Source organism: Dreissena polymorpha, chromosome 6 (assembly GCF_020536995.1).
Source record: "Dreissena polymorpha isolate Duluth1 chromosome 6, UMN_Dpol_1.0, whole genome shotgun sequence".
In the NCBI taxonomy this organism is placed as follows: Eukaryota; Metazoa; Mollusca; class Bivalvia; order Myida; family Dreissenidae; genus Dreissena; species Dreissena polymorpha.
In genome coordinates, this window is record NC_068360.1 from 103,067,357 (window position 1) to 103,080,901 (window position 13,545).

At 34.0% G+C, this 13,545-nt stretch overlaps 3 protein-coding genes across 3 annotated transcripts in view; all 3 read right to left on the minus strand.

Moving 5' to 3' along the window:
• Positions 1-13,545, minus strand: part of LOC127834929 (uncharacterized) — a 438,004-nt gene that overhangs the window by 54,874 nt on the left and 369,585 nt on the right. The window lies entirely within an intron of this gene.
• Positions 7,527-10,338, minus strand: LOC127835960 (carcinoembryonic antigen-related cell adhesion molecule 5-like). Its single transcript, XM_052362377.1, has 5 exons — positions 10,023-10,338; positions 9,619-9,915; positions 9,105-9,398; positions 8,611-8,883; positions 7,527-7,807 (listed from the first exon to the last, which is right to left on the minus strand). The coding sequence occupies exons 1-5, from the start codon at positions 10,336-10,338 to the stop codon at positions 7,527-7,529; spliced, it is 1,461 nt and encodes a 486-aa protein (XP_052218337.1).
• LOC127835961 (uncharacterized) overlaps positions 10,729-13,545 on the minus strand; it is a 22,751-nt gene continuing 19,934 nt past the window's right edge. Inside the window, exon 8 of the mRNA XM_052362378.1 lies at positions 10,729-10,740. Within this exon, the coding sequence (XP_052218338.1) occupies positions 10,729-10,740 (12 nt within the window). The remainder of the gene's footprint in view (positions 10,741-13,545) is intronic.

Consider the following 13,545-nt stretch of genomic DNA (forward strand, 5'->3'; position numbering starts at 1 on the left):
TACTGGACTGTTCATATTTTACCAATGTCGATATTTGTATCCGTATCATTATGGGTAATAAAAAACAAGGATGTTTTCTTTGTATAACTAAACTAAATGCTTTCCTTGTTTTTGGTACATGTAACATAATGTGACGAGAGCATTTTTGTAAAACCAAGATTACACATGCTGAAATGTTTTAATCATTATAGTGCTTTACAAAACCCATGAAAATGAGAGTAAATTCTTATATTTGATTTGTGAAGCTCCTAAGAATGGAATACTTTCAATATAAAACAAATGAACATGTGAAAGTCAAACAATATATTGATGGTTTTGTTTGTTATAGTATTAGGTTGTGTTTACGCCTTTCAATTAATATTATCAGTTGAATGTTCTTGTTCAACGAGAATTCAAAATCAACAATCAGAAAACATACCTTAAATATTTTCGAAACAAAAATTATAGTTCTTTTGTTTTAACATGTATACATGTTTAAAATTTTACCTGTATGGCATTCATTCTTTTAAACAGAAAAACATTAAAACAATGTTGCAGGTAACATGTGTTTCTAAAGACATATGTGGAATCCCAATCTATTAAAATGTGAATGAGTGTTTTAAACTATAATGACAATCAATTTAACGATTCATTTGTAACAAATATTGGCTAACAATCGATATTTTGAACAATGCGGTAATCACGCCATTACAATACGAACACGTCATTCTGTTGAAGGCTTTGTTTTACCTAAAGATCCGTTGTGATAAAACAAATCTCAACATGAAATGTTCTTACATGCAGTGTATTTTTAACACTGTGAATCATTGTTTTACACGTAAGTTTAATGTAAATGTGTCCATTAAGAAATTCTTACCGCTTGTTATTTGTGCGAGTTTGAGGTATTATATTAAACAGGTATTTGCAAATGAATAATGTGCTGTTAGATTAGCTTACATTAGACAAATTCCAAAAAAATCACCTCTTAAATTTATATGTCTCCTCGCAAGATGATTAATACGGAATACTTTACAAATACATGCATTTGATTAATCGGGTTTTTTTTAACTTTTCTGGAACATTATTAGACATGACATATAAACGGTTCATCGCGTGCAAGAACAATTCAATTGATCAATTAATAAGGTCCCACTTAAGGTTAAATATCGAATATGCGGAATCAACCATTGACGTTTTTGTCCGGAGATTAAAGCCTTGAGAAGGTATTCCGACTTTGTGTTTAATTACGTTAAAATCAGACAGACGGCGGAGTGTTGCAAGAACGATCTTGCATCCATGTCCAAAGTCAAAGCTGCAGCATCTTGCACGAACTGTCTGGGGTTAATTTTATTTTGTTATTGTGTAGTAGTATGTGTTTTGTGTGTGAATAATGTTTATATTTATGGACTTCAATGCAGTCGATTAGTCACGATATACAGACAATGAAATTTGCGTTTTCCCAAGCTGTACAAATATATTTCAGTGACACTTTCCCAACAGGAACACGTCATTGCAGTCTCCTATGCGTTAATTCCCCGTCAATCCTGGTTTTAGAATCGGCTCATTGCTCTCTTCGGATGTGGTTTCGTAAAATCCATTTTAATCCGGCGGTATAAGTCCATTTACAAACTTTTCCAAATAAATGGTTGGCTTACCTGGGCTGTGAAGGCCTTATAGTAGGCTTGATGGTATGAGAATTTCTTCAAATTAGGCAATACTTTTAGTGAATCAATAAATATGGAATTAATACACAAAACGCATATGTACGAGAAGGTCAATACCATTGTATTTCATGACAATTTTTATATCAAAGTAAAATGCTCTCAATTGTTAGAAGTTGTAGGCATGTCAATTGTTAATACAATGATAAACTATTTTATATATTGGTTGACCTTTGGTTAATTGTAAAAAATAGTCAGAAGTTTTTTTTCAAAAGTAAGGATAAAACACGTTTTTTTATTTATCAAATACGGTTCGATAATGGTCACCCTGTATCACACCTCGTTCAGATCTCGAATTCATATAAAGGAGTGCCCAGCACTATCAGAAGAGCATGAATGAACATAGATGTACAATATTTAATGTCGTTGTCTAGTTGCTTTTGTGACATCATTTAATTCATATATTTGAAATCATGACTTTACAGAATATGGTACACATGAGATAAATGGAACGCGAAATGATGCCGCCGATTCCAGAATGCTATCATGAATAATTACAGATTATACTGAAAAGAGGCTCATAAATAAGAACATGGTGATGAAAAGCCGAACTGCTGCCGACCACATGCTGAAATGTTAGAAATCGGGTTGTATAAATAATGAAAAGCTACTAAGGCGTTATCGATTGCAAACGCGGAGCATTTGGTATAACAAGTTTGAACCTGGGTAAATATTGTAATACTTCTATAGTGAAGAGTTCCTCATTAAAGAGTGTGACATTTCGTAAGGTATAGGGGAACAGACGGTGTCTTGTCAGTTGTCGAGCGTTAATACGTTCAAATAATCTCTGGCTCAGAATTCCGTGTGTTGATAAATGACTTATGTCGCGACAACACGGCCCCATTCAATAGAAAACCGGTTTACCTTTGTAGTGTATACTTCAGACGAAACTCTTCCGCTTGTTATCTTTGAGGAACTTTTCTAGTGTGCTTTCATCATTTTTTATATACATCTATCTCATTATGGGGAACCGTTTAAACAGATTTAAGACTTGAAGGTCACAGAAAGGTTATCCAAGATTTTATAGATCTGCCAACAGATAAGGGTAAATGGTTTGGCATATTGTACGGGCTTTTGTTGTATGCAGGTTCCTATGTTAAAGTATTGACCGGCCATGAATGTTGTTATAGTATTGAAAATGACGTGTACAATCTTCTGAATTACCTGCATACCCTGCATTCGACCCTGGACTGTGCCCCTCCACTCCAATATAATCCCATTATGTAACAGGAGCTCGAAAAATTTCACCAAAAAAGCCCTGACATATTTTATATCAGAACGGAAATTTTATACACATTCGATCAATCATTTTCAGCAACTTTACTTGAAACACTACGTAGAATACCGGTTAAACATTTCTTTCGGTTTGATTAATGCTAATTTAGGCCATTATGTAAACACGATGGATGGTATCATGTATTGTTTAAACAGATTACATGTATATTTCGTTTGATTTGGAAAGTTAACGATTACCCAAAAGTATTCTATTTACGCAGCTGTTTACGAACTATCCAAATTTCGTGAAGCCTTTGTTTTACATATTTATGAATGTTTCGTTTATGTTAACACGTGCTGCTTTTAACGAAATTGAATATGGCTTGAACACAGACCCCTAATGTTAATAATTAATGACTATTTGTATGAGAACAAATAGTTAATCTTTTCCTTTATGTCCAAAGTAATCGTCCTGTTAACAATTTCCTTAAATAATGCATGTTCTTATATGGCTCTCAATATGTTTTGTTTAATTCATAGCTCGAATTTTGAGCTTGTCACAAATTCATCGGCATGCGCTGCTGAAAATAACGGCATGCTATAAATTCACAGGTTTATTTTAAATTCGATTTGTCAGAACATTATATTTGCTTATTTGAGGTTTCATGAATGACAAAGTCTCGATTGTGCATTGGGCACGTCTATTATATTTTTACAAGATGAAAAGATTCGAATCCGTATTATAACACATTGCAACTTTTGTATTTGATTGTACTGCTGTTAAGTTTCTGTAGTGGAACAGAGAGAGGCTGGGATTCCGAGGGTCGTTTCGTGAAAGCCCCCCTCACCCGAAGAAACATAAACCATAAAATTTATGCCTAGTGGACTCTCCCATTCTTCTAAATTGGATCACTTTATTTCCAAAATTAGGGATGTCTAGTATATTTATTTCTATATTTAGAATATTTCTTACAGAAATTCCTTAAAGCAAACAGCGCAGACCCTGATGACACGACGCATCATGCGGCGTCTCATCTGGGTCTACGATGTTTGCCAAGGCCTTTTTCTAGACACTAGGCATAAATGGGTTAACAGCCTCTTGATATGAAATGTTCTAGAACGCTTATGGTAGAATGTTGTCCAGTGTAAAGTAAGCCAATTGCGATTCCGCCTTTGCTTAAAGTTGAAAGCTGTCAGCTCATTTTTGAACACAACATTGTCATTTGGAGTCTAAATCTGATTGGTATTTCGTGTAAAAAAGGCGTTGATAATGAGTATACTAAATGTCATAGCAATTCATATTTTACAGTTTTATTACAAGGTTAAGATACATGTTAAATCTAGTTTAATACTTAAATTAGCAGTCCCCATAGAAGACCTGTAGCCGGATGGTCATATACGACAGGATGTTGTTATAATGCAACTTACTTGCTACCCCATCCATTTTGGATCACGTTCTAAAAGAACTTTTGTCCATTTTGCATACAGCAGAAAATTATCTCAGTAAAACCAAAGTGTCCATCAGTTATTGTTAAGTTCTATAAACCTCATGTAACCAAAGAATTTGAACTTCGTCATGCTTGTTAATATCACAAGTGATGTTTTATCGTGTATTTAAAGTAATAACACACTTCGAGAGCTGTACATGTTTTAATTCGAATAAACAAATACCATGCACATGACAGGAACATTTTGACAATTGTTAAGTCCAGGCATTGTTAATACAACGGAGGAAAAAGTCAATGCATTCGGTAAAAACCTGTTTATGAAACGGGATATGAAGTTAATAAGTATATAACAAAACAAACAAATTTAAGTATATGGTTTCAACAGGAAAATTGTCGATAAGACATTTCGTACCCACTTGTAAAGTTTCTGTATATTAACAGCAACTGAAAGTTAAGTTAATAAATAGCAGATATGCAATCATTCTACGTGAATTCAGCGCCGACAAATGCAGGTAACGCTATGCATTTAAATGTAAGTTCCTTATCCAGGGTAAAGGCACATTTTACAACTCAATAAATACACGAGATTACACAATAGAGACTAAACTAATTTGTTTGTATGATAGTAGTTCTATGAATGTTAATGCAATGTAACACAGCAAAGCGTTTGTAAAGGAAGCGTTAAAAATATATATTATAATATAACGAACATTCAGTTTTAAAAGTCACGTTATAGTTTAAGATAATTTAATACATATAGACAATAATTCATCGATTTATCTCTTTTATTAAGCATTTACACTGTCTATCTTAAGACAAGCGCTTCATTTCAGTTTTCACTGCCACCAAATGCCCCAAACGCCATTGATATGCAGTATGTTGATGCTTTATATATAGCTAAACCTACCTTTGTTTGTTAGCCACGAATATATTATCAATCACTGACTATTAATGAGAAGTGGGTTGAATCATTTCATATTCTTCTCCAGACTGGATACCACTGCTAACTGTTTCGTTCATTATATTTCCATAAGAACTGCAACACGTCGACAAAAAACATTCAGTGGGAATAAACGCTCTCGTGTGAATGCGTTATTTAAACTGTTTAGCACCTTTTATAAACTGTTATGACTAGGTTAAATGTGGGATCATTTCATCATTTATATGTAAGTAGAGCAAATATCTGCAAACTTGTTTGTTACATAACATTACTTACTTCTCATCAGACGAGTTTCGAAAAGGTTGGTCTACAACGAAATAGAAAATAAATAAAAAATGCAACCAAAGTGAAACATCAAGTACGAGGTATTTTGTTAAAGTTGACCTATGGCCAATAAAAGTCAGAATTCGTAAACAGCACTACACTAGTACAGTTAATTAACTTAAATTGTCACTATATATTGATACATAATATTAATGTGTATACTGTGTTGGTGTTTAAAATAAAACGTGCAACATATGAAGTATTGTCCTTGTGGTTTAGTTATGGTATACACTCAATGTTTCCGTTTGTATTGAGATAGAAGAGTGTAACGATATAACCATTTCTTTGTTATTTAATGTTAATTATCGGGCCTCATTTGTATAGAACTTTACATTATCATGTTATGTAAGTTTTCAGAATTTTCTGTTTGGTGGTTATAATAGGGGGTTAAGCAAGTGTTTGTTAGGCACATTATTCAGTGTGGTAGAAGATAAGCCAAAACACGATTAAATACGTTAGTTTGAAGAAACTTCGATCTTCATATTTTTGTAAATGTTATTTTTTCTGTAAAGTAAGACTTACGGGCCTCAGTAATTTACGCTTGTAGTCGTACGATATCGGGTGATGTGTACATGATCGATGTATCACAGCTTCTGCAATCCTGACCGTTACAGTGTAAGAGTGTTTATTTACTCGTGATATTTCATTATAAGAAAATGCATAATATTGCAAATATGCTACCTATGTGTATGTTCCTTCACCAACAACCATGTTCGCATACTTAGAACTCTTTTGAAAATGTAACGTTTCGTCGTATGGATTGATGCTTTTAGTTTGCTGCTCGGGTACTGGTACAGACATGCTATAACGGTGACCGATGTCGTCTATTTCTTGCTGAATGGATGAGTAAGTTTCTGTATCCCGAGTTCGTGCATCTGGCCTTAATTTAAAATATTAATAAATTCGTATAAATACCCGAAAGGGACATGTATTCCAAAATAAGAAAGATATATAATGAAAAATATAATGTACTTTCATTTCTGTGAGGATCATACGACTATATGGAAAAAAGCTTACTTCAGTATATAGTATTTTTATATTTTATTAGTTTACCGTGTTTCAGTGGTATTGGCGTCGTTTTTGTTTTCTGAAACAAATAATGTAGGCATAAGTTTACCGCTTGTTACTATTTCAAAATTGCATAACATTTTATACTTAAAACAAATACATGCGAGAAAGTATAACATTTATATATTGAAATAACTGTTTCTTATATGTCCATATGTCAGTTCATGTAAAATCGGAACATATCAGTACTATTTTTGTGTTCAAATATATAAATGGCACTTTACAGACTGCATAGGAATGGTAAACTCGAGAAGTTGCATCCAAACAAGGCCCATGATGTGCAAAACAACGCATGTCAAAAAATGACACGAAGGCATAAATTATGACATAAAACATCACTGCGATTGGTTTTTATTTTAAGAGAATTGTTTATACTTTACCTTTTGGTACTAATGGCCATCTTAGTGCATATTTTCTCCTTAGATAAAGGATTGTTGCGATTAGAAATGTAAGAATACACCCCTGCCACGAGTCCCCCGACAATTGCTCCTGTCGATGAACCTGTTATTGCTTCCGACTTTACAACCATCTGAAAAATTGATCGCCCTTTAATAACATGTTAATTGATGGCATCAATTTCTAATGTGTGCTGAGTAGTCCACAATACATCTGTTTGCGAAACAGTCGCTAAAACATGCAATACACTACTTTCTATCAAACAGTATGCATTATGAAATTCAATTAAATCTCTGAATTGTTTTCAATGCATTATAGGGCTCTTTATTATTTACAATGCATATAGGTTATGTACTATATGCATTATCGGGTTACACGTGTAAATACAAGATACATACCGTTCTTCGTTTTTTGTCAGTGTTTTGAATGTATCACTTAGAGGCTTGGACTGACCATTCGCATAATGGCGAATAGCTCCACATGATACTCCATTGCACTTTGAAGATTGTTTATAGCCGCATACATTGGCTTCAATATATTCGAGGAAGTATCGTTGAAAAAATGAATGGTCCACGAGTCAATTGAGGATGCACGATATTGGAGTTGAAATAACTGTCGAATACCGCCATTGAACTGTGGAAGCCATGTTACCGTGGCGCTTGTTTCGGATATCGTTTCATTTATGACATAGAATAAAGTTGGTTGTTCAGGTTCATCTGCGGATTAAGAATCGTTATGTGCAAGCATATGGGAAACACCATTTAATGAATTGTCATGTATAGTTTGTATGTGTATTATATATACCAAATATGCTGAGGTAAACCGGCGCTAATTATGTCAGAAACAAACGAGACTACACAACACTATCAAGAAGTTAGTACAGAGTCCATCTCGTATACTAGTTACTGATCAGTAAGCCAATATCTTAGAACGAAACTTATGTTTAAGGCTTTTTGGTCGCTGTAATACGATAAGGTCATTAATGATCTTAGCTATTTCCGATGTAATACCGCACTAATTAAAAAGTTTTTAATTCTATTATAATTATACCAAATAAATAAACACAACGCATACAAGCAAACATGTTGGAGTTTATTGTACTAAGTTCTAGTTTTAACATATTACCTCTACATAAAGTGTTTGTTTAATTTAAACAGCGCACGATATAAAGTCATTTCAATATTGTTTACATATTTTCGGTAAACAACAATCACAATTCGTATATTTTAACTGCATACCAAAACACACAACTTTGATTTAATATTCACAAATGAATGAATCAATATAAGCGTAAACAACCATACAATTTGATATGGAAAATTCGAGTATAGATTTATAGTTTATGTTGGTCAAAAGCCTATATATATAACTGCGGTCATACACAATAAGAGCTGAAAGAGATACCCGCTGTTACTTGACACTTTGTGTATACCATACTTTAGTTCGGGCTTCAAAATTTATATACGCAAAGATGAATGATGATTATGGATTGTTTACTATCATAAATGTGTGTACTTACATATCACATACAATGTTATAGTTGCGACAATATTTCCTGACACCCGTGCATGTACTGTGGGGTTCATGATGTTGGACACGTTGCAAGTAATTGTGATATTTTGTTTGACTATTCCTGTCCATAGTTGATTGGGCCAGGAGTATGTTGGGGATGGGTTGGAGTCGGCCTGACAGGCGAGCGTAATATTTGCACCGTAAACAATGCCTAACTTTTTCCCGAGAACTTCGATACCGTGCGTATTGTCAATATGTATTTTTGGATTGGCTGGAGGATCTGTTTCACAACGATTACTCGATAATTCGTACTGTTTATGTGACAAATATACATACGCATTTATGTAAATATAGCGTTTGTTTATCATTTAAAACGTATAAAAATATAACTTATAGTTACACTTTTTAATTATTAATATTTTCAACTGTATATAATCGTTTATCTGTATCGATAAATACACAAAACAAAAGCATGCAATTTGCTTTATTTTGTTTACTTACAAAGGACTTCTAGGTTCACACTGGAACTCGACATTCCTGTAAAAGGTTTATCTCTAGTCGGCGACAAGTGGTTTTGAACAGTGCATGTATAAACGCCATCGTAGTCCGATGGCTGAACGTTTCTTAATTCTAGATCGGTGATGTTTCTAGTACCGCCAGGGGCCCAATAGTATAAGTCCGGCGGAGGATTACTTTGACTGGAACAACTTATTGTTACGGATTGGCCAGCGATTATCCTAATTGTACCGGACACGGTTATATTACCGATCTTCAGTGTAGGCGATAACGGTGGATCTGGAATAACGAGTATATGTATGGATGTATAAACTATGACAATCAAGTAGATCCATGGTCCGGAAGTTACTAAGGCAATAAGTTAATAAGTCTGGGGACTCAGGTATAATAAACCGCCTAATTATTACAATGTATATTGTAAGAACGACAAATATACCCGACAGAACAAACACAAAGAATACAAATAGTATGATGTTTTATTTGCATAAATATTACTTACACTCAACAATTACCAGCATCGTGACACTGTTCGTTCCTATCACAGCTGTTCCAATTGTCGGTGTCATGTTGTTCGAAACACTCACTCTGTACTGCCCATTCTGATAGGGTTGAATATTTACGACACTGAAAATAAAACCGTTGCGAGTGCTTGTGTCTGGTAAGGTCCATATGTATGTGATATCAGGAGGGTTACCGGTGCTCGTGCAGGTGATGTTCAGAGTACTACCTCTTGTTACATGTACAACACTTGTAACTACTGATTCCCGGTATGTACATATCGGGGTATCGGGGCTATCTGTAAAAATACAAACAGTGATGAACGCTCTGAAGTTTACACATACATATATAATTTGCATGCCAAAATGCGTTCTGTTAATGTCTTAATATTGTTTAATGACTTACACAACACATTGATGATGGACGTCTGTGATATGTAAAGTGCTCCAATGTTACTGGCATTACAGTAGATCCTAATAGAGTTATCGTTCTTTGATGGCCGCAATGTTATTGTACTGGTTACAACAATAAGCCCGTCCTGCATTGAGGCCTCACTAGTAGAAAATGATGTTAAATTAACACGTCCAGTTGAAGCTTCCTTGAACCAGGTTACTTTGGCGGCAGGAAGCCCGCCAGAAGTCCTACACACGAGTGTCCCTATGGTGTCAGCTATGATATTGACCGTTGATACTGGTAGCAATGAGATACCGGTGATACCCATTCGGTACCCCTCGCAGATATCATAATCGGACTCGGGAGAAATACGGGTTGAAAGTAGTCCGCCCACGTGATACCATTCTAAGAATGTTACAAAAACAATAACAACGACGGCGTCCATAATTCCTGAAGAGTTTGTACTTGCTCTGGCTTCCGAGCATAGAAAATCCCCATTTTCATCTTTGCAAAATTAAACAACTCGCAAAACCGGCCATGTTTGTTTTGACTATTAATTTTGATTCGCGTAGGCCCGCGTAGGTAGACCGCAATACCGCTTCCGAAATGTGTATTCATACTATCTCCTTCGAGGTACTTATCCGATGTTTGACGAAAAGGCCGAGAATGTGCGATTGCGGTGATACCAACTGTAAATATATTACTTAATAATCTGATGCTACCTTTGGTACTTAAACACAACAAATATGCACTATTACATTGTGCATTATCAACGATGTTCATTATCCGTCTTTGCTCAGTGAACAAAACACAACTGTTTGTTCACCGCTTAAAGTATAACTTTAATTGTCTAATAATAATTGTTCTTGATATATTTTCTTGAGTGTCAATATTTATATTTGTATACGTGATAGTTACGAATGGACTCTTATTTAAATAGTTACCACTTGAACGCGAACAATTGGTTTTTTAAATATTCCAGATTTGTTTTACCACATAATACTATCTTGTCATGCTATCTATATATGTCGATGTTAAAAGCGTTGCCGTGCTGTTGACAGCATTATGGATTTATTTTTATTAAAACGATCAAATAGAAACAACAACGATATTTTTGCGAATTTTAAAAACTATATTTTTGGAAAATAGTATTTATGAAAAGTCACTTTTTTCATGTTAAACTCTTCAATACACATGATTTGAATACATCAAAAAAGAAAGTAGTGTTAATGTACCCAGTGAAAAGGTGTTCACTTTTCATAAATAACATCTATTCCATGCGACACAAGACGCGAATGATTGTTTGGGATCGAATTAAAGAATAAGTGTCGGAACCTATGCTGTTCTATTGATAACCATGTATGCATAATTAATTCATAAACGCGGTCATATACCTAAGTTAGATTTTAGTTGGCATCATCAAAATGTCAAAATAGGAGCAAAATCTAGATTTATTTCAAATTCTTATATCAAATGCATAATATCCGTACGAACAACTTAATGAACACCTGTTATATTTATTGGATAGAAAAAGAAATACGACAAAAAGACCAACATTAATTTTTTTATCTCGTACCCCACTGTCACACCACAAAGAAGCTTTTAAGTTTATATAGGGAATGAACCGTGCTCCATGCGGACGTGACAGAACAATGTTTGTATAGTTACAAGTACAAAGCTGTTTTCAGCTAGTTCGTCAATGTAAACGTTCATGTTTCTTCGTCAAAATTAGAGTGTATTGACAAGCAAATTATGTTTAGATTCAATATTGTTCAAGCCGTTATCAATATATTAACACAAATATTCATTAAAACAAAAACGGCAAACAATGTACTGTATTTTTTCATATAAGAAACAGACATCTCAAGATATTTATTGATCAAAATGACTTATTTGTTTTCACTCTGATAGCGTTAACTACATTGCTATTCCCAAATTAATTAGAAGTCATTTTAAGCACATCAAGAAAAGTTGGTTCCAAACGGACAAAACATAGATAAACTATGACTAATCGGTTACCCGTATAATACAGTTAAAAAGTTGTAAATGAAACACAGTAGGATCATACTTAAACTTGAACTAAAACTGCGTTGTTCCACTTTCTACAAATGTCGAGTCAATCCTCATGGTACATTTCCACACACTATTATTCCTGCTGCGGTTTAAAACTTTTTACAGTAAAAGGACATCATTTTAACTGCATATGGCATGATACTGTTCTGATATATCAGTTTCAAGACAAGAACATGTCACCATTGGTATTGTGCACACAAAAAACGTTTTGTTTTCACCCCATACAACTCGAGACACAATTCCGGAAACATTCGTTGAACTTGAACACACTAGTGTCAGATTCTCTCCTTCAACAACGGTTGCCACGGGCGAAGGACTTAAGGAAACTTGCTGTTGTAAGGTATTGCCTAAAAATAAAATTACGAAATATGTCTATTACCGATATTTTTTTAATTCTAAAAATATTATAGTAGTTTGACAATTGTAATTAGCTTTGTAACGCTTTTGTTTTGTACAATTGGCAAATGTCATTAGCGTTTGATGATAACAGTAATCTAAACTAACAAAATATTCCATTATTTAAAAATTCGATGTTTTCCGAAATCATTTCCTGTCATAATTGCACATATGTTACCTGTATGGTAGATTATAACTCCAAATATGCACAATTGGTCACACCAATACGCCATTGCTTAATAAGGAAGTTTATAAGGTTATCTGAAGACAACTCGAAGAGTTGAAATGTGTAAATAACTTGAATGCGGATGCAATAAAATACACATTGCGCAGTGCTGCTGAAAACCAAAGGTTATCAATTCGACGCAGTAAATATTTATCGTAGGGTGATTCGACGTTTTGTAGCATTTTTTGTAAACCAATGCATAAAAAAAAACACAAGAAACTCTTACATGTTCGTACATGTTTGGCCATGTGCATGTAGATATGCAAAGACATGACGTGTGCTTAAGTCAATGTGCAGGATCATGCTCGACAATACAGTTGCAACCATAAATGTCTTTACATCCAAAAACTACCAAAACAGCACGAAACAATTAAACTGGAATTACCATACTGATTATGTAAATAAAAAAACAGCATAAAATATATTGCAAGCGTCGTTCTGCGGTCTATATCAAATTAAATAAACACTTGTTTTAATAGTATGCATATAAACACAACATATGTAATCAGACATTTTACTCATTGATCTACAGTTTCTTTCTAAAACGATAAACAATTGATATGAATGTTTTCTTAATTATGATAGGTTCTAATGCTTTGTAAACGAACAAGTATTTATTTTATACGCGTATGCATTTAATGACATCTTGCCTCAAACATTGTTTATAAGTTCTCTGTTGAAAATTGCACCCTGAGTAATTAAATTGCTATAAAAATAAAATGCATAGTGTCCTATGTATTTTTTTGTCAAGTCGAACGCGATGCTATGATTTTAAAGTGTATTACCATGTGTGCCTCTTTATGGGTTACATTTAAGGTGAGGCATTACGTGCCTTTTAAT